A 20,045-nucleotide genomic window follows, 5' to 3' on the forward strand; every position below is an offset into this window, starting at 1 on the left:
AGTAGCTGGGATTACAGGCATGTGCCACCACACCTGGCTAATTTTTGTATTTTTAGTGGAGATGGGGTTCTGCCATGTTGGCCAGGGTGGTCTCGAACTCCTGACCTCAGGTGATCCACCCACCTGGGCCTCCCAAAATGCTGGGATTACAGGCGTGAGCCACTGTGCTCGGTCTGTTATTTTTCTGTATAGATGGGGTTTTGCTATGTTGCCCAGGCTGGTCTTGAACTCCTAGGCTCTAGTGATCCACCTGCCTCGGCCTCCCAAAGTGCTGAGACTACAAGCATGAGCCACTGTGCCCAGCCAACAAAATGGTTTTAAGTCTCCTTCCTTCTCTTTTATGGGTATGGGGAGTCAGCATTTCTTTAAACTTTGCTCATTATAGGTACTTAGTAAATTATTTACTAAGTGAATGATTTTCTTTTTTGCTTGACACAAGTAGCTTAGTAATAAAAGTGCCCAGGCAAAATGCCAGAGATACCTTGAAGAGCTCAGAGTGGTACTCCAGTAGAAACCAGACCAGTTGTTCTGCCCACACTTTTAATAATGATTTGGTCTGCAAAACTGATTTGGCAAGAGTTTTCAGGACCACTGTTTTATTATCATACTGTAAACAGAAACATTAACATTAGCATAAATGGTTTTTAAAGGAAAAAAAAAGCAAAAAAAATGGTAAAACTTACTGCAAAATTTTTCACCTGTTTTTGCAACTTGTAGGCATTGGGCTCTGACGCCATGCCATAAAAGTTAGTAGCCGTCATAATTCTTCTCTAATGTTCGGCAACAGCAATCTTAGATATAGTTGTATTGCTTCAAGTGCTTCTGCCCTTTTCTCATTTTCTGTTATATGGGTTACAAAGAAAACAAAGCATAGGATGAAAAATAGAGAGTATAGTAAGTATTTATTTAGTCGTCAATTAAAATGCTACAATATTGTATTGGTTTGCAGGTTCTTTTCTACAATTAAAACTTTTTATTATGGAATATTTCAAACACAGGAAATTATCTATATAATTCTATGTAATATGCGATGTAGCTATATCCAGCATTATTGAACATTATTTTGTTTTTAACATGAAATTATATGGCCACTTACATAGCTAAAAAATGACATGTCATTCACTTTTTATTTTGCTGAAAGTTTATCAAATTAATAACTCAGAAGTTAGTATTTCTAGGTACCTCAGTTCTTAAATCCTTATACTATATCATATGCTTTTTTCTTCTTTTTTTTTTTTTTTTGAGACGGAGTCTCGCTCTGTCACCCAGGCTGGAGTGCAGTGGCACGATCTCGGCTCACTACAAGCTCTGCCTCCCGGGTTCATGCCATTCTCCTGCCTCAGCCTCCAGAGTAGCTGCGACTACAGGCACCCGCCACTACACCTGGCTAATTTTGGGTATTTTTAGTAGAGACGGGTTTCACCATGTTGGCCAGGCTGATCTCGAACTCCTGACCTCAGGTGACTCACCCTGCGTCGGCCTCCCAAAATGCTGGGATTACAGGTGTGAGTCACCGCGCCCGGCTATATCATGTTTCTTAGAATGTCCCTGCAAAAAATACATGCTCTGTGATGTATTCCTTAGATTTATGCACTATACTATATTAGTTACATTTGATAATAGAATTTACAAGGTAGGCAATAGTAGTGAAGTAAAACAAGACTTCCTGAAGTACCTTGACATCATAGAAGAAAAATATTAAAATATAATACTCATAGAGTATACACAATTTTCTATTTCAACTTGTATATTTTAAAGTATTTTATTACACTAAAAATTAAAGTATAAACATCCTATCTTACCTAAAAGTTCAATAATTCCTGAATGAATATCAAATACTCATCAGTTAATAGGCAATCTCTCTCTTGAGCATAGTATTTTGCTATGACATCAAAGAGTATCTTCTGACTGTTCAATCTTGTCTCTTCATTTCTGTTTTGCAGTAACTGCTAATTATAACTACTAACTGGTCAGGGAAATACTCCAAGCATTCAATTGCTGCATTAAGCTAGTTATTGATCCTAGAGGGAAAATACAAACCAAAATAAAGCAACGGTTAACATTTCCATTTAACTAAAGCACTATTTGATAAAACATGATAAAAACTAGCTTATTAAAGCTAGATAAATCTAAAGAAGAAATTATTTTTTGGGAGAAGCATTTCAATACATTTCGCTGGATGAGTGAAGGACTGTATGAGAGGGAATGGCTGTATTCCTTACTGAATACCACCACACCTTTACGGACCTTTATTTTCAAGAAGTTAAAATAATTTTTAATGAACGCTTTATTATTTATTTCTAATTTTGTTAGTAGTTACCCTCCCTTTTCCTGCTCCGATGAGATGCATATGGTTCTATTATTATTTGAAAATAAGATACCAAATATTTCCTTAAACTAGATGTACTGTTTATCCCACCATACATTGTTTCCACAGTAAGATAAGAAATTTAGGGTCCTGTCACCCCTGCCCTCCAGTGACTCCTTTAGAAGGCCTTTATTTCTCCCTTTTCCATATCTGCTGCCCTCCCAATCCCCAGGTTTTGCCAAGATAGGTTAGTATTTATTGTAATTTCCCTTAAGGGTATGTCCCTTTTTTTTGACTTTTTTTTTTTTTTTTTTTGGTGCAGGGTCTTACTCTGTTGCCAAGGCTGGAGTACAGTGGCATGATCTCGGCTCACTGCAACCTCTACCTCCTGGGCTCAAGCAATCGTCTCACTTCAGCCTCCAGAGTACCTGGGACTATAGGCGTGCACCATCACGCCCGACTAATTTTTGTATTTTTTATAGAGATGGGGTTTTGCTGCAGTTGCTCAGGCTGGTCTCAAACTTCTGGACTCAAGTGATCCATCTGCCTTGGGCTTTCAAAGTGCTAGGATTATAGGTGTGGGCAACTGTGCCTGGCCTGAATTCTTTATAATCCTCAAATATCTTTCTTTCCTTCCTCCCTCCCTCCCTCTCTCCTTTTGTTCCTTTCTTTCTCCCTCCCTCCTTCCCTCTCTTTCTTCTTTTTTAAGTATGACACAGGGTCTCGCTATGTCACCCAGCTAGAGCGCAGTGACATAGTCATAGCTCGCTCTAACTTCCAACTCCTGGGCTCATGCGATCCTCATGTTCACCTCAGCTTCTTGGGCAGCTGAGACTACAGACATGTGCTGTCATGCCTAGCTAATTAAAATTTTTTTTTTTTTTTTTTAGAGAGACAGGGTCTCGCTATGTTGTCTTCCTTGAATTCCTGGCCTCAAGCAATCTTCTCACCTTAGCCTCCCAAGTTGCTGGGATTACAGGCCCTTTGGCCCTTCTTTCCTTCTTTCTCTTTTTTTTCTCCTGACAGATGAATAGTACATCTTGCCTAATATGTGTGATTGTCTTCTAGATCCTAGTATTGCAGATGAAAAGACTAATGAAAGTTTGATTGCTTTTCTCTTACAGATAACCTGCCCCTTCTGCCTGGAAGCTTTTTAAGGCAGACTGGCTCCTGTGGGTTCCCTGCAGAGGCACCTGCAGAAATCCTGTTTCTTTTGTGGTGTCCCTGTACTACCCCTGACTCAAGGGCAGGAAGACTCAGCCCTTTGTTTGGGTCTTTCTTGGCCTATTGCGAATAAGAGAAATCTGCCATGTACAAACAGGACCACAGTTGACTAAGAGGGTCCAGAGGTCTCTGATCACTAATCTCTTCACAAGATACGACGTTTTCTGGTCCTCAGCTTTGGTGTCTAATCTTCTTTTCTTGTTTGGCTCACATAGGAGGAAGCACTGTATCAGTTCTCCCTGCTGGAATCCCAATAGTACTCAAGGTCTAATGCCTATAGTTTCCATCAGCTGCTTTATTCAGAAGTGAGAAATAGCTTGGAGTTGGGAGTAAACGGGAAAGGAGGCTCATTCAGGGTTCCCTTAATCTCTTATCTACAAATTAGGCTGATGTTATGATAGGGCTTATCTCGTCAGATTATAATTTTTTCTCTCATGTATGTCTCCCCTTCTAGACTATGGATTCTTCTAGGGCAGGGATAAATAAGCTGGTAGAAACTGGGATGGCTATATTATTTAGGATAATAAAATGGAAATGACAGAATTTTGGATGGTGCAGGGAGAAGACGACTGACATATAAATGAATTCATATGAACCAAACCACTCTGATTTCCAGTGATCTTGTAGGTCATGACCGATGGCTTTGTTAGATCAAATGGGGATTCATAATGATAATTTATAAAAGAGAGATGGTATCAGCTTATAACATGAATATTTTCTCACATTTTAAAATAGCAAGGGCAAATATGTGAAAAAAACTGTTTATAAATTATTTGACAATAACAACGGTCACTTATTCAGTAGACATAAACTTGGAATAAGTTCTCTGTCTAGGCAAGTATTAGCGGTAACAAGATCTTTCTCTTTGTTTAATAGAAGATTTTGTGTTTTAACTGGAGGCTCCAAAATATTGTCCAAGAATGGAAGGTGGATCGATCAAAGAAGACATAATAATGTTTGTTCTTTCCAAACATCTTGTATAACTTGAAAAGGAAAGTAATGCAATGATCAAGATTGGCAAATAAAACATACACATTCAACCAATATTATAAAATAATTCTATTTCTAAATAATACAAAAGCAAAACTAGTTCAGTAGTAATATAATGGGTTAATTTAATGATTAGATAATTTACACTTGTTGTATTACAATTTTTCAAGATTGATCTTAAACATCAGTTATGAGCCATATTAATTTTTTGTTATGCTGATCATAAAGACACATTCCAAATATAAAAAACTACTAGTCATGCTTATATTATACATCTGAAAGAATATAAGATTACTATTTATCTTTCTATTTATAGTAACACAGATAATTGTAGTTCGTTGTTTTTAAACTAAAATACAGTATTAGGCCAATTTTATCTTGGATTTCCAGTCATTCCTGTTAAGTTCCTGTTAAGTTTTTCATCACCCTAACCATCATCATAATTAATACTTTGTTTTTCCTTTATTTTTATTTTATTTTTATTTATTTACTTATTTTTTGAGACAGAGTGTCACTCTGCCCAGGTTGGAATGCAGTGGTGCAGTCTCAGCTCACTGCAACCTCTACCTCCCCTGCCGAAGCGATTCTCCTGCCTCAGCCTCCAGAGTAGCTGGGACTACAGGTGTGCACCACCACGCCAGACTAATTTTTGTATTTTTAGTAGAGATGGGGTTTCACCATGCTGGCCAGGCTGGTCTCAAACTTCTGACCTCAAGTGATCCACCTGCCTTGGCCTCCCAAAGCGCTGGGATTACAGGTGTGAGCCACCGCACCCGGCCTGTTTTTATTTATTTATTTATTTTTGAGATGGAGTTTTGCTCTTATTGCTCAGGCTGGAGTGCAATGGCACACCACAGCCTCCGCCTCCTGGGTTCAGGTGATTTCTCCTGCCTCAGCCTACTGAGGAGCTGGGATTACAGGCATGTGCCACCACGCATGGCTAATTTTATGTTTTTAGTAAAGACAGGGTTCCTCCATGTTGGTCAGGCTGGTCTTGAACTCCCGACCTCAGGTGATCTGCCTGCTTTGGCCTCCCAAAGTGCTGAGATTACAGGCGTGAGCCACTGTGCCCGACCTATTTTTTATTTTTTAAGGCTAGTCAAGTGAAGCAGTGGAAGTGGAGAAGGAACAAAGAAATCTGTAACTGGTTGTAATCAATTAGTTGTAAATACCATTGCACTTGGACCAGCCTGGTTTTCCTTTAATCTAACAAAATTACAAAAGCAATGTTATAGTAAGTTTCCTGCAGAGCTCCCAAGCCAGTGGCCTGTGGACTAAATTTGGCCCACAGCCACGATTTGCTTGGTTATAAAGTACTTTGAAGAAAATTAATGTATAAAAATGGGAGATTTCATGTGAAATTCTAAAATGTATAGATAGATAGATAGATAGATAGATAGATAGATAGATAGATAGATAGGGTCTTGCTCTGTCATCCAGGCTGGAGTGCCATAATATGATCATAGCTCACTGCAGTCTCAAACTCCTGTTCTAAGTGCCAGGGATATAAAGGTAAACAAAACAAGCAACCATAAAACAAAAACAGGATGCCACAAGAAAGGAAATTCTGAGAAGTTAAAAGTGCTTTTAGGAAAAAGTAAAAAAAGAAGAAAAAAATGAAAAGTGCTTTTAGGTATCAGTAAGAAAACTGGAGGATACATTTGAAGATACTTCCTAGTAGGTAAAACAAAAAAATCCCCAAAATATGAACAATAAGAGAGAAAAATATATACAAATTACTGCCTGGGCGAAAGAGTGAAACTGTGTCTCAATGGCCAGCCGAGGTGGCTCACGCCTGTAATACCAGCAGTTTGGGAGGCTGAGGCAGGTGGATCACTTGAGGTCAGGAGTTCGAGACCAGCCTGGCCAACATGGTGAAACCCCGTGTCTACTAAAAATACAAAAATTAGCCGGGTGTGGTGGTGGGCACCTGTAGTCCCAGCTACTCTGGAGGTTGAGGCAGGAGAATCACTTGGAGGTTGGAGTGAGCCAAGATCACACCACTGCACTCCAGCCTGGGCAATGTTGAGCGAGACTCCGTCTCAAAAAAACAAAACAAAACAAAAAAAAAACAAAAAAAAAAAACACAGAGTTATCTTTTAGTTCCTCTTCTCAATTCCACACCCTTTCTTTGGGCACCCTGTATTTCCTTTATCATGCCAATGTTAACTATTGTTGATAAATCATACTCCTCCAGCGTGCAAGTCATGACTAGTCTTGCTTCTGGTCATGGTTTGACCAAATGGAGTAAAGGGCCATTAATGAATTTTGTATATATCTCTCCTAACTGCCCTGGCTACGGTGCTCTTTTTTCTGCCATTAGTGGCATTTTAAGGAGAGAAACACTAGTAGATGAAGTACATAGTAAAGGGGAGTGGTGCAATAGGTAGTCTAGCTAGTTTGTTGTGAGAAAGGGAAAGAGTAGGAAGATGTTTGGGAGGAGTTTATACAATGGACAAAGGATACACTCATAAGAAGATGGTCTTGCAGTACAAATACTAAGGACTGTGGTGAGTCTGTATGTTTTCTCTCGTAGTACAGACTATAGCACCTCCAGTTAATCTGGTCATGGTCATTGTAAAAAATGAATTAAGTGTTACTAGATGTATACTGCCTCACCTGTCTTACCTGATGTAATTGCTCTGTAGAAGAAAACTCCTACAGGGAAGAGGAGGGAGTCAACACACTAATACACTACTTAAATCACATTTAAAACGTCAGTTCTTGGAAACAGTAAAAGTATTAGCGATTGCCTAAGGTTAGAGAGAAGAGAGGAATGAGTACATGAAGCACAGAGAATTTTTAGGGCAGTGAAACTATTCTGTATGATACTATAATGACAGATATATGTCATCAAAAATTTATACAAACCCATAGAATGTACAATACCAAGACTAAGCCTTAATGTAAACTATGGGCTTTGGGTGATAATGATGTATCAATGTAGATTCATTGATTATAACAAAAGCACCACTTTGGTGCAGGATGTTGATAATGGGGAAGGTTGAGTGTGAGTGGAAGCAAGGGGTATGTGGGAACTGTACTTTCTGCTCTATTTTGCTGTGACCTTGAAACTGCTCATAAGAACCTGTTAAAAAGAAGTTAGTTCTTCCTTACCAAGTTCTGAAAACAATAATGAAAACAAATTACCTTCTTTTGAAAGCCGGAGAAAAGGTTTCTGAACTGTGATATTTGGACATAAAGCTGGATTCCCATTTATTGTATGAATAAGTTCCTCAATTCTTTCCTCACCAATCTCTTGTGCTAGAGGATTTGAAATCATTTCATATTCTGGTCTGTTAAAAAATAATATGTGGCTCTTTTCATTATACACAGAACCAAAATTTCAAATATACATTTAAATTAATGTATTAAAATTTATTCATACATTCTCTACTTCCAAAAAGGATTTCAGGCAGCTTATAATAAAATATGCAAATAATTAATTTAATAGACTATCACCAAAAGAGGACAAATTAGAATTCTAAATCAAGAAGAAAAGCATATATGCTAATTCTAAGGTTAACATAGTTGTTATGATGGAAGAGAAAGTTTTTGATCTGAGTTTCCAGAAAACCTTGGCTTTTAATACATTGGCTAAGTCATTTTTCAAAATTAGAAAGCATATCCATTCCTTAGAAGACATAGTTTTTCCTGGTATAAATTCTGAAAAATGTATGTGATAATGTCTTCAATAACTAAGCAAAACAGAAAACAAAAATGTATTTGCTCTAAGGAAAACAAAATGTTGTAAAGGAAAAGGAATAACATATATTTTTGGTTACAGCAACAGATGCTGCTATATTGGGAACACTAAAAACTACCGAGATATAATTCACATCCCATACAATTCACTTTTTTTTTGAGACAGATTCTCACTGTGTCGCCCTGGCTGGAGTACAGTGGCACAATCTTGGCTAACTGCAACCTCCACCTCCCCAGCTCAAGCGATTCTTGTGCCTCACTCAGCCACTTGAATAGCTAGCATTACAGGCACCTGCCACCATACCCCGCTAATTTTTGCATTTTTAGTAGAAATTTTTAGTAGAAATTTTCTACTAAAAATGCAAAAATTGGCCAGGCTGGTTTCGAACTCCTGTCCATCTCGCCTCAGCGTGGGCCACCCTACCTGGCCAAAAGTCACCCTTTTAAAGTGTATAACTCAATGTTTTCTAGTACATTCACAAAGTTGTGCAGTCATCACTATTATCTAATTCTAGTCTATTGCATCATTCCAGTTTTAGAGGAGATGCATAAGTGTATTAATTTTTACATGGATTTTTTTTAAATTGGCTTCTGAAAAAAAGTACACATTCGAGTTTAGCGCAATAAAGATAGTTCTTCTAGGGTCTAAATAAAATATATTACAGTATCTTAGCTAACACTAACTTCAAGGTTTCTTTTGGTTTTATTTCATCATTGAACTCATTCTCAGCATCCTTTTGTCTTTTGCAACAATTGTAAGATGATTTATTGCCTAGAAACGTGTAGAGACTTGTTGGAATCTTCAAATTCCAATTCCTTTTCTTTTTTGAAAAGCTTCTTCATTCCTACTGGTTCAAATACTTTGTGATTCATTAGAACTTGGCAAAGACGAACTCCTTTAAGACGAGAGATGTCATTGCTACTTAGGCATGTATTTTGCATACGACGACTTAAGACCACATTGACAGCATCAGAACCAGTAAAACAGTCTTTGTATGTTTGTAAACGATGCCTCCTTCTTTTTATTTTCACTTGGGCCTGAAGAGAGTGAATAATACCATCCCATAGCTGAGTAGCTTGAAAAGGACAAGAGCGTCCTGAAAAAAATTAAATATACATTTCTAACAAATCTAGATTATACAAAAATATGCAAACTTTTCAGTTTTGACAACCTTATGCCTGTTGAAGGCATATCTGCTGCTAACATCCTTCTTATGTGTCATTTCACATCTTACATAAACTATAGTATATTTACTCAGTTGCACCATGTGGGTTTGCCAATAAAAACAGAGCAAACCTAGGAACTTGCTTTACTGATGTGAAATATATTATTACCTGAATTTATATACCCTTATTACATGGTTAACTACTAGCTATACTTAATCTTCAAGAATGTTATTTTAGGGCACATTTAAAAGTAATGCAAATACATTCGAGTATTGATTATTACAGAGTTGTGGCTTCACCAAACTCTTTGCCTTTTCTTTTTGCCCTTTTGAACAATGGTAAGCTCTTCATTAGGGAGATCAAGGCAAGGAACTAAATAATCAATTTTTTTTAATTGTTTAAAGCAGCTGTTTAAAAAGTTTGCTGAGGCCAGGCACAGTGGCTCATACCTGTAATCCCAGCACTTTGGGAGGCCAAGGCAGGCAGATCACCTGAGGTCAGGAGTTCGAGACCAGCCTGGCCAACATGGTGAGACTCCGCCTCTCCTAAAAATACAAAAATTAGCTGAGTGTGGTGGCGTGCGCCTGTAATCCCACTTACTCGGGAGGCTGAGGCAGGAGAATCTCTTGAACCCAGGAGGTGGAGGTTGCGGTGAGCTGAAATTGCGCCACTGCACTCCAGCCTTGGTGATAGAGCAAGACTCTGTCTCCAAAAAAAAAAAAAAAAGTTTGCTGAAAAACGAAACAGAGGGTCACATACCCACTTGAGTCGAATACTTGAATATAACCCAATTATCTAAATTATGAAATGAAACTACCAAACATTGCAGAGATACTGGGCTCTAGAAAGTGCTTCCACTGTTGCTCCCAATTAAGGGGTTTAGATAAAGATGTGCCTTATCTTACATGAACATATTGGGCAATGAAAAAAAAACAGTCCTTATCACATGCTGAACTTACTCTCCAAATAAAAGAAATCCCACTTCTCTGGGCAAAAAGAAAAAAAAAATTGCTGAGAAATAATGAAAACCTAAAAACAATAAAAATGTCCATTACTGGCCAGGTTCAGTGGTGGCTCATGCCTGTAATCCCAGCACTTTGGGAGGCTGAAGCAGAAGGATCGCATGAGCTCAGGATTTCAAGACCAGCTTGGGCAACACAGGGAGACGCTATAAAAAATACAAAAAATTAGTGGGGCATGGTGGCATGCTCCTATAGTCCCAGCTGCTCAGGAGGCTGAGGTGGGAGGATCACTTGAGCCGGGGAGGTCAAGGCTGCAGTGAGCTGTGACCTCCACACTGCACTCCAGTCTGGGCAACAGAGTGAGACCTTGTCTCAATTAGAAACAAAAACAGTTGGCCAGGCTCGGTGGCTCACGCCTGTAATTCCAGCACTTTGGGAGGCTGAGACAGGTGGAGGTCAGGAGTTCAAGACCACGCTGGCCATCATGGTGAAATCCTATCTCTACTAAAAATACAACACAAAAAAATTTAGCTGGGCATGGTGTCGTGCACCTGTAATCCCAGCTACTTGGGAAGCTGAGGCAGGAGAATTGCTTGAACCCGGGAGGTGGAGGTTGCAGTGAGCCGAGATCACATCATTGCACTTCAGTCTGGGCAATGGAAAAAAAGAAAAACCAACAGTCTATTATCTGAAAAAAACAGTTAAATTATGATATACCCTTACTATAGAATAGTAGCCAGCCATTAGAAAGAATGAAGTAGAGCTATGTTTATAGTGTGCAAGGATCTCATTAAAAAGGGAAAAATAAAAACCCAAAACAAAATTTTTTAAAAAATGAGCTGAGCAGAACAACTTGTATATTATTACCTACTTAGGTAAAAATGAATTCCCAACCTACATAAAAATGTATGTAAATAAATAGAAAGAACTGGAAGAATAAACTTCAAACGAGTAACCTTGGGGAAGAAGGATTGTAATGGTGGCTGATGAAAGAGGATGTTCATTTTTTAATATATGTTTTTCATTTGAGCCCAGTCAAGTTAACATCATTTTTTATTCTATGTTTCTGACTTGTTATAATGGGCACATATAAATTCATTTTTTAACTAACTGGAGACAGTAAAAACTACTGAGATATAGTTCACATGCCATAAAATTCACCCTTTTGAAGTGTACAATTCAGTGTTTTCTAGTACATTCACGAAGTTGTACAGCCATCACTATTGTCTAATTTCAGACCATTGCATCATTCCACAAAGAAACCTATAGTTCGTAGTCATTCTTCATTCTTCCCCACCCCAGTAAAATTTTAATTAAAACATTTAAAGAATGATAAGGGAATAACTTAGAACATCTAGAATGTTTTTCTAGATTTGCAGGGGCAAGTGGGTAGAATCCAAGAATTTAAGCTCTCTTCTCCGACTACGTATAACCGCAAAAGGTATGCCCAACTACACGTATGTTTACGATAAAATGACAAATAAAAATCCATCACCCTCAAATTCCTTCTGTAACAGAAGTCACCCGTCTAATCACTCCAGAAATCTTATCCCCAGACATTGTGGGCAGAGCGGAGACTGAGGAGGGGAAGCCAGAAAGTGATGGGCGGAGTAGGGCAGGAGGGTACTCGGAGGGGTTGGCGGAAGACATTGCGGTGGAGCCTAGCTGTTTTCCATGGACAATCTACCTCTCTAACCTTCATTAAACAAGTAGGCTAGATTAAAGAAATCACTCCTCTAGCTCAAGGAACTTGCCCTCTAGTACTTTAACCTCTTGTTGCTCTAAGTGTAGCCTAGAGACCAGCAGCATTGGTGCCATCTGGACATGTATTAGAAACGCAGATTATCAGACCCTACTCCTCAATCAGAATCTGCATTTTCACAAGATCCTAGGGATTCGTATGTATATTAAAGTTTGGGAAAAAATGCTTTCCTGCATGCTCCAAGGGCACTTCACCAGAGTAACCCCTAAAAAGCCTCAGTCCTGGGTCCCCCAGTCCAGTGCCTGGGAGACCACGAACGGGGCGGGCTAGGAAATGGGCGGGGCCCTGGACCGATGAGGAGCAGAGTCCCAGCCGTCCGCTCCCCTCAGCTCCCCACTCCACCTTCACTACACTTTTGGCTAGGATATACAGGGCTGCATGTCCTCCTTTTCCGGCAGAAGCCACCTCTACGGTTCATGGAACTTGGCCCGTTCAGCCCTGGGCCCGGAAGCTCGTTCTGACTGCCAAGTCTACGGAACCGCGGAGTCAAAAGAACCGCCATAAACTCGCATGCTGGTTCCTCCTCCGGCACCATAGCCCCGCCCCCAACTGACACCAGGGGGCGGAGAGAAGTCCTGGCCCCGCCTCTTCCGAACCAGCAGGAAGTGACGTCATGCCCCCGGCCAGCAGGTCTTTCAGTCTTTTTCCCCCTCCCTTACTCTTCGTCCCCAGTCCCTCCCCTCCTCACCCCCTTCCCTCCTCCAGCTCCGACGTTTGCGACCGCGGGGGCGGCGGAGGATATGGAGTAAAGCCGGAGTCAGCGGCCAGGCACCAAGGCAAAGCAGGAAAAGCCAGGCGGCGTTTGTTAGGGGGGCGGGGGGAAAGAGCCCCAGCACCGCCCCTCCTGGAAGGAGAAGGAAGAGGTAAGTGACCGGCCGCCGGCACCGAGCAACCTCCCTCACCGGCCGCGCTCTCGCCTGGGCTCCCGGGGCCGGCGAGGAGGGAATGGAGGACTCGCGCCCGGGGTAGGCCTCCCAGGGCCGCCTGGGCTGGTGAATGTTGCCTGCTGACGGGCCTGCCGGCGGCCGGCCGGGCGATCGGCGGTCGGCGCCAGCTCATAGGAGGGCTGGGCGAGCAGCGAGCTCCGGGGAGCTGATCCGAGAGGGCCGAGTCCTCGGAAGAGGCCTTGAGGCGACAGGAGACCGGGGATCGGAGTCAGCTGCCGGAGGGAGAGCCCCCCATGCCGGCTGGGGAGCTCGGGTTTCGGTGGTGGAGAACGTGGTACCTTTCGGGGACGTTGGACACTACTCTAGGACCGAGTGAGAGAGCTCCCCTCAGTTCTGAGATCTGGAATCCGGTAGCTTGGGTCACCAGCCGGGGCCCTGCCGCCCGCAGTCCTTCTCTGACAGTAGCTTTAGTTCTGGAATGGAAGGTTATTGTGTGTGAGGTGGGTGGGGCAGGTGTTTTGTTAAGACAAAAACCCCACCGGTTACTCCTGCAGTCTTGTTTTTCTAAGCGGAAGAGAACGGATGGAGGAAGATTTAGACCGATAAAGCTTGCAAAAACTTCTTGGACTCTGACTGAGCACATACCTGTGATCCGTAATTAAGGAGACCATATTATCAAATCCACCCTCTAAAGCACTCGAGGAGGCTCCAGACAAGCCGCTTAAAAGCGCTATATGCCTGTAGTGACTTCACTGGAAGGTGTCAACTGTGTTTTAGTACGTCAAACTCAAGAATTACTTGTGATGACACTTTTTAAAAACATTGGATTCTGTGAGTGAGTTTTCTAAGTAGCATGTCTCCGTTCTGAAAAATAAATAGTTTAGCAAAAGTGCTCCAAATCAGCCTGTCACTGTAAAACCCCGTCATGTTCTGGTGATGGCTTGAAAGTCAGATGCTTGAAGATTCCTTTTGGACTTTGCAGGTTTGTTGTTGTTGTTTGGTTTGCTGTCTTATTCTTTAGCACAAATATTTTTAAAATATTTAAAAATGAAGTCAGCTGAGTATATAAATTACTTCTTGAGGCAACATTAAACTATAATCTTAAAGAATGCTTTTGGGGGATTGTGTAAAGGAAGGGAACCTAATGGAAGGTGAGGGCCTTCATTCTTTTTAGGTTTACATTACTCACATGCAGAAACCTATTTGGTCTCTAAGATTCATAAATACCCAATAAAATATATACAGGCACATTGTACTTCTGTACTATGGAATACTTCCTGTACAGATCAACCCTGTTACTGGGAATAACTACTCATACTCACATGTTTGAAATTCATGATATACCTCCCTTCCCTCACCCCAAGAAGAAAAATAGCTCCTCTTACTGTGTTTAACTCCGTGGGTAGCATCACTATCCATTCTTTTCTATAGAAGTTGAAGTTTGACAGTTCCTCTCTCATGCCTCATACTCAGTCTCTCATGAAGTCCTGTTGATTTTGCCTCTTGAATATCTCTTGACTCTTGTCTACTCTTCGTCTGTAACAGTAGTCCTCCTGTTCCAAGCCACTGCCATCTCTCATCTTGACCACTTCCATAGCCTACTGATTATGGTCTGCTTGCATCTACTGTGGTCTCCTGTAGTTTTCCACACCAGACTTAGTGACTTTTTCAAAATGTAGACCTAATAACATTGTCTTTGTGTTTAAAATCTTTCAGTGGCTTCTCACTATTTTTAAGTAAATCGAACACATTAACATGCCTTACAAGCCCTGCATAGTCGGTCCCCTTTCCAATCTCATCTCCTCTATGCTTTCTGACATTCCCTTTCTCCCCTAGTCACTCTGTCTTTTCTGTTCTCCTGCTTCAAGTATGTGGCTTTGGTTATGCTACTTCCTCTGCTTGGAAATGCCCTTCCTTTCTTTTTTTTAGCCAATTATGCCTATTCATCATTCAGCTCACTTCAGGGAAGACTTTCCTGATTAGAATAGATTCTCCTGATTATATGTTCTTACCACACCATTGAAGAGTTGCCATGTTTATTAATACTTAATAAATTAATTAGACCTTCCTCATCTCTGATGTGTAAGTGCTGAATGTTTGTTAAATGAATTCATTTTATGCTTACTGAATGTGCCAGTAATTGTACTTAATATTTACCTCATCATCACCGTTAATCCTTATAACAATCACTTGAGGTATAGCTAGCTTTTCCCCTTTTTATAGATTTTTTATAGATTAGAATAGTGTTAGAAATAGTAGTTAGTTAGTTAGTTAGTAGTTAGTTAGTTAGTTAGTTAGTCATGGCTCTAGTAAATATTAGAATTGGCATTTGAACTCAGATTTCCTTACCACTGAAGAGTGTATACTTAACCATTTAACTTAATTTTAGCACTTTGCTGTTCATCAGAATCACTTGGGGAGCTTTCTCAGGATACAGATACACTTCATCTTTATAGGTTCCGATTCCAAAGGTTTGAGATACTACATAGGCATCTATATGGTTTAAGATTTATCCAGGTTATTTAGATGTTCATCAGAATTTGAAAACCACTATCTTAGACAGTACTTGTGTTTTATGAGTTTATTTTCATACATTGTATTTGAGATTTTATACTTTTTTTTTTTTTTTTTTTTTTTTGACAGAGTCTCGCTCTGTCGCCCAGGCTGGAGTGCAGTGGCATGATCTCGGCTCACTGCAACCTCTGCCTCCTGGGTTCACGGTATTCTCCTGCCTCAGCCTCCCGAGTAGCTGGGGCTACAGGTGCCCGCCACCATGCCCGGCTAATCTTTTTGTATTTTTAGTAGAGACTGAGTTTCACTGTGTTAGCCAGGATGGTCTTGATCTCCTGACCTCGTGATCCACCCGCCTCGGCCTCCCAAAGTGCTGGGATTACAGGCGTGAGCCACCGCGCCTGGCCGAGATTTTATGCTTTCTTAAATTAAGGAAGAACTGTAGACTTTAAGGAAATAATCATTTAGTCTAATTTCCTACCCAGTTATTCCTTTTCCCTCTTCTCTAGCTGGAAGGCCTGCATAGAGATAAACTGTCATCCCTCTGCTACTGCTTTAAAAAAAATTACAATAATTTCAAGAATCTGATTAACTTCTTGTTGTAAAAACTATAGTTCACTAATTACATGGACTGGAAATAGCTTCAAAAAACTTGGATGTAATTTTTCCTCAGATCTTACTTATTGTTTAAATTACTAATTTGATATTTAAGCATATGTTGCCTAAAATTTCATGTTGCTTTTTTTTTTTTTTTTGTATTTTTTTTTTTTAATTTACATAGAGACAGGGTTTCACTATGTTGCCCAGGCTGGTCTCAAACTCCTGAGCTCAAGTGATCCTCCTGCCTTGGCCTCCCAAAGTGCTAGGATTACAGGCGTGAGCCATTGTACTTGGCCTCATGTTGCTTTTTAAATCTTATTGTACAGTGGTCTTAAAATTTGTGACCAACAACGGAAACTGAATGTTTTACTTCTTGTTTCTCCCACTGCTTTCACCCATGGTGAAAAGCATAGTGCTTTTCACCTAGTAGGTACCTAATAATTCGTGTACTAACTTGGCTGTACATTGCTGAGTCTCTTCAGTTTTTTATGTTCATTTTTAAAATCAGGCTTGTCTTCTGTAATCTGTTCTGGCTCAACTGTGTCTGATAATTAGATACTTTTTATAATTATAAAGAGAATGATTGTACTCAGCTGGTTTAATCTTTGTTCTGAATAAGATTAAACATGATTTCTGTGTAGAACAAAGAAGAGCATTATCCATTTTTTGAAAACTTTCTTTTTAAAAACTTCTAGTAATCTCTGAGTGCTCCCACAAACAGAAACGTGTATTTCAAGAATACATCTTAAGGCCAACTCTGGCCTTAAGGTTAGCCCTGCTCCTTTCAGAGCAGCTAAAAAAAAAAAGAGAATGTATCTTAAGATCATCTTTCTTTAAATACAAGCAGGTAAGTACTGCATATGGGAGTATAAGCACACATTTTTCCCCCCAGATTTTGTGAAGCATTTAACCGTATTTCATGTCTTCTGAATGTAATTTTTATTTAGAATTACAAAAATTCATTGAATAACTATAAATGATTATATAAATGGTATTCTCTTATTTTCAGGCATTTACATACAAATCTCAGACCTTTGTGCCCCTTTAAGGGATAAAGCAAACTATTTTGAGTTTCTTTGTTTTATATTGCTGTTCTTTGTAGTCAGTGTCTATTATTTTGTGCTTTTTGAAAGTCTAGTCTCTGCTAGGTGCCATGAGACTGAAAGTTATTAAATGTAACTTCATTGCCAGATGTAATTACAATAAGCTTTTTATTTGCATTGCAGTGACTTCAACAAAAATGGAAGCTCATTCTGCTTTTTAGTATTTTATTCTCGGGATTGTAAGCTTGGGAAGCTGGGGATAAAATTAAAAATATATTCGTGGGAAAGTATAGGACTGTATGTATTCATGTTATTTGAAAATTCAGGAAGTCTTTCTTAAGCATAAATATAATTTTACCTCTTGTATTTCTTGCTGTATCTAGAATTCATGAGCAGGCAGGACTGAAAGAATTGCCAGTTCCTTTCAGCCACCTGCTGTCAAATGCTGTAACACTCATCCGACTTTCTGCCAGGTGCACGCAAAATCTAGTATTACAACAGATTCACATTCTGGTTCTGCTGAAAGCCAGGTGATGGCTGAGCTAGATGGTAGAGAGATACAATCTTGGAATCATACTGAAGCTACCCCAAATCCTATTTTGGCTGAGATTTAGGAAGGGAAGATGATTGAATTTCTAGTGAATTATAATAAATGGTATGCAATGAGAAATGCCTTACATGAATAAGAATTTCCATCATTTATAATTTTGTCATTGGAAAATATAGGCTTTTTTCTTCATTAATCAAAGGAAAAATGAAAAGCTATAATTTTAAGAAAAGATATTTGGACTCTAAGTTTCTTACATGTCAAATGGCTATGCTAATAATTCAAAATCTCAAATTTAAGTTCAGGTCTTATTTTACAGGCTCCTTGGAGATTACTCAGTCCTTGACCTTCTGTAATTTTCATGGTATTCTTCTTGGGTCTCCTTGGGTGATATTTTTCAAGGCCATAGTCTACCATACTGGCTTATGGTGCACCAATTTTTACGGTCAGTCTGGACGGTTTTTTCTAAGTTTTTGGACTGCATGTCTAAAAACCTACTAGATACCTCCATCTGAGTGTCATTCAGGCACTCAAATTCTACATGTCCAAAGTTGAGTTCTTCCCTCATAAAACAACTGGCTTCTATATGTCCTGTCTTGGTAAATGGCTTCACCTTCCAGCAAGACTCTGAAATTGGAGGTGGGGTAGACTTCTTAGTTTTGTCCTTTTCTTCTCTTGGTTTTAAATTGTTTCTTAATTTTTCCTTTCTTCTCCTTTCTCACTGCTATTTTTGTAATTCAGCAACCTTTCTCCTTTTAAAAATTTGTTTAAAATGTGAAATATAACGCATAAAAGTATATAATGTAGTTGAACATGTAAATACAAAATCTGTATAACTAGCACCTTTGAAATACCTCCTTTACCCACCATCTCTTCTCTATCTTCCTTGTCCATGTTTCCTTTATTTTCTTGCTTTGTATATATTCTGAATTATAAATATCCCTGAATTGCATATTGAAGTTCTCTTCAGTCTTGCCGTATTCTCAGCCTCCACTTTTAGTATATCTTCCACTCTGCTTGATAGAGTGATTGATCATCTTACTCATGCCTGAAACCCTTCTGTGGCTTCCATAGCTTGATTTCTTACTACTCAATGTCCTTGGTGATCTGGCTTTTTAGTCTCCTTTGCCATACTTTCTCCTTTTTCTTCAGCTTTTAACTGAACTTGGTTTTCACTTTGTGATTTTACTCCTACAGTTCTCCTATTCTCTATCCAGTTTACTCCTCTAGCATGACTGTTTTTGGGAAACATTCTATTCCTCTTCTTTTTGTTCCTATAACACTGTGCATGTATATTCTGTAGCATTTTATCACCTGTAGGCTAATGCTGTGGTGGTTTTGTCTGTCTTCCCCTTTGATGTAAGATGTTTCATAGCTTTTCATTTACTTCCTTCCCAGTTTCTCATATGGTATCAGATACATAGTGGATGCTCAGTAAATATTAAACCACCAAATGAATTTCCATGCCTATTCTCTGCCGCATGTACACCAGTGTTGACTCTGGATGACGGATAGCACCTCAAAATTGAATATCAATTCTGAAAATACGCTTTGTTTTCATATGGAACTCTGTAGTTTTCAGACCACACCGTAGTCTTCCTCCCTTACGAATCTTGGCACATGGTATTATAATCCCTTCTGGAATACTTCTTCTGCCTTTTCTTACCTGAAAAATACTTTATAGTTTTGAGCCCATCTTAATATTTCCATAGCATGTACATTCTTACCACAGGTTATTTGCTGTAACTCTTTGCAGGACTGAGTCTGCTATTGGATGGAGTCCCTAAAAAGCAGAACCTCTGTATTCTCAGTGTATAACAAGGTGCAAGGCATTTAATATGTAGCTTATCAGGCAGCCTTAGAGGAATGGATATGTATGGTTTTAAATAGAATTTTGTATCCTTTCACCTTCCCATCAAAATCAACAGCAGATGTTCCTAGAGAACAACTTGGCATAGCCAGTAAATGTTTTCATAATGACAGTAGCTACATTTTCTAGCTGCTTACAAAAATGCAGCATTAAATTAGAAAGGGAAAGTGAGTCTCCATTTCCATTTATAGACAGTTCAAATCTTTAATAGAAGAAAGTGGGTTATACTTACGTAAGTAAAATTTTGTTGATAGAGAAAACGGGATACAAACTACCTGAGATCAGTGGTCTTGTATCAAATAATTTTGAATAATGTGTGCTCCTTTTGCACATTTTTTAAGTTGATCACATCTGGAGTTTTTGTTAAGAGTTTAAATAGTTGCACAATATCTAATTTCTAAATTGTTGTATATTGTGATAGTGCTTTACTTCATCAAAACCTTGGATTTTATCAATTGAAATGTGTTCT

At 39.4% G+C, this 20,045-nt stretch overlaps 2 protein-coding genes across 4 annotated transcripts in view; one reads left to right on the forward strand and one right to left on the reverse strand.

Annotated features, from left to right (window-relative positions):
* Positions 1-244: 244 nt before the first annotated feature.
* DEPDC4 (DEP domain containing 4) lies at positions 245-12,816 on the reverse strand. The gene is given in 11 exon segments (XM_017946139.3): positions 245-607; positions 699-739; positions 742-840; positions 1,803-1,835; positions 1,838-1,951; positions 1,954-2,021; positions 4,317-4,506; positions 7,673-7,818; positions 8,912-9,019; positions 9,021-9,324; positions 12,461-12,816. Coding segments are annotated over 11 exon segments (1,506 nt in total). The 5' UTR covers positions 12,654-12,816; the 3' UTR covers positions 245-397.
* The window catches only part of SCYL2 (SCY1 like pseudokinase 2), a 73,351-nt gene continuing 66,024 nt past the window's right edge, over positions 12,719-20,045 (forward strand). For 2 of the 3 annotated variants that reach the window (XM_021922813.2, XM_017946138.3), the window contains exon 1: positions 12,719-12,981. The gene's annotated coding sequence lies outside the window, so the exon portion shown is untranslated. Of the gene's footprint in view, positions 12,982-13,111; positions 13,988-20,045 lie in introns of those variants that run through there. The other variant, XM_021922814.2, reaches the window with a different exon arrangement.

The sequence above is a fragment of the Papio anubis genome, chromosome 9 (assembly GCF_008728515.1).
Source record: "Papio anubis isolate 15944 chromosome 9, Panubis1.0, whole genome shotgun sequence".
NCBI classification, from domain to species: domain Eukaryota; kingdom Metazoa; phylum Chordata; class Mammalia; order Primates; family Cercopithecidae; genus Papio; species Papio anubis.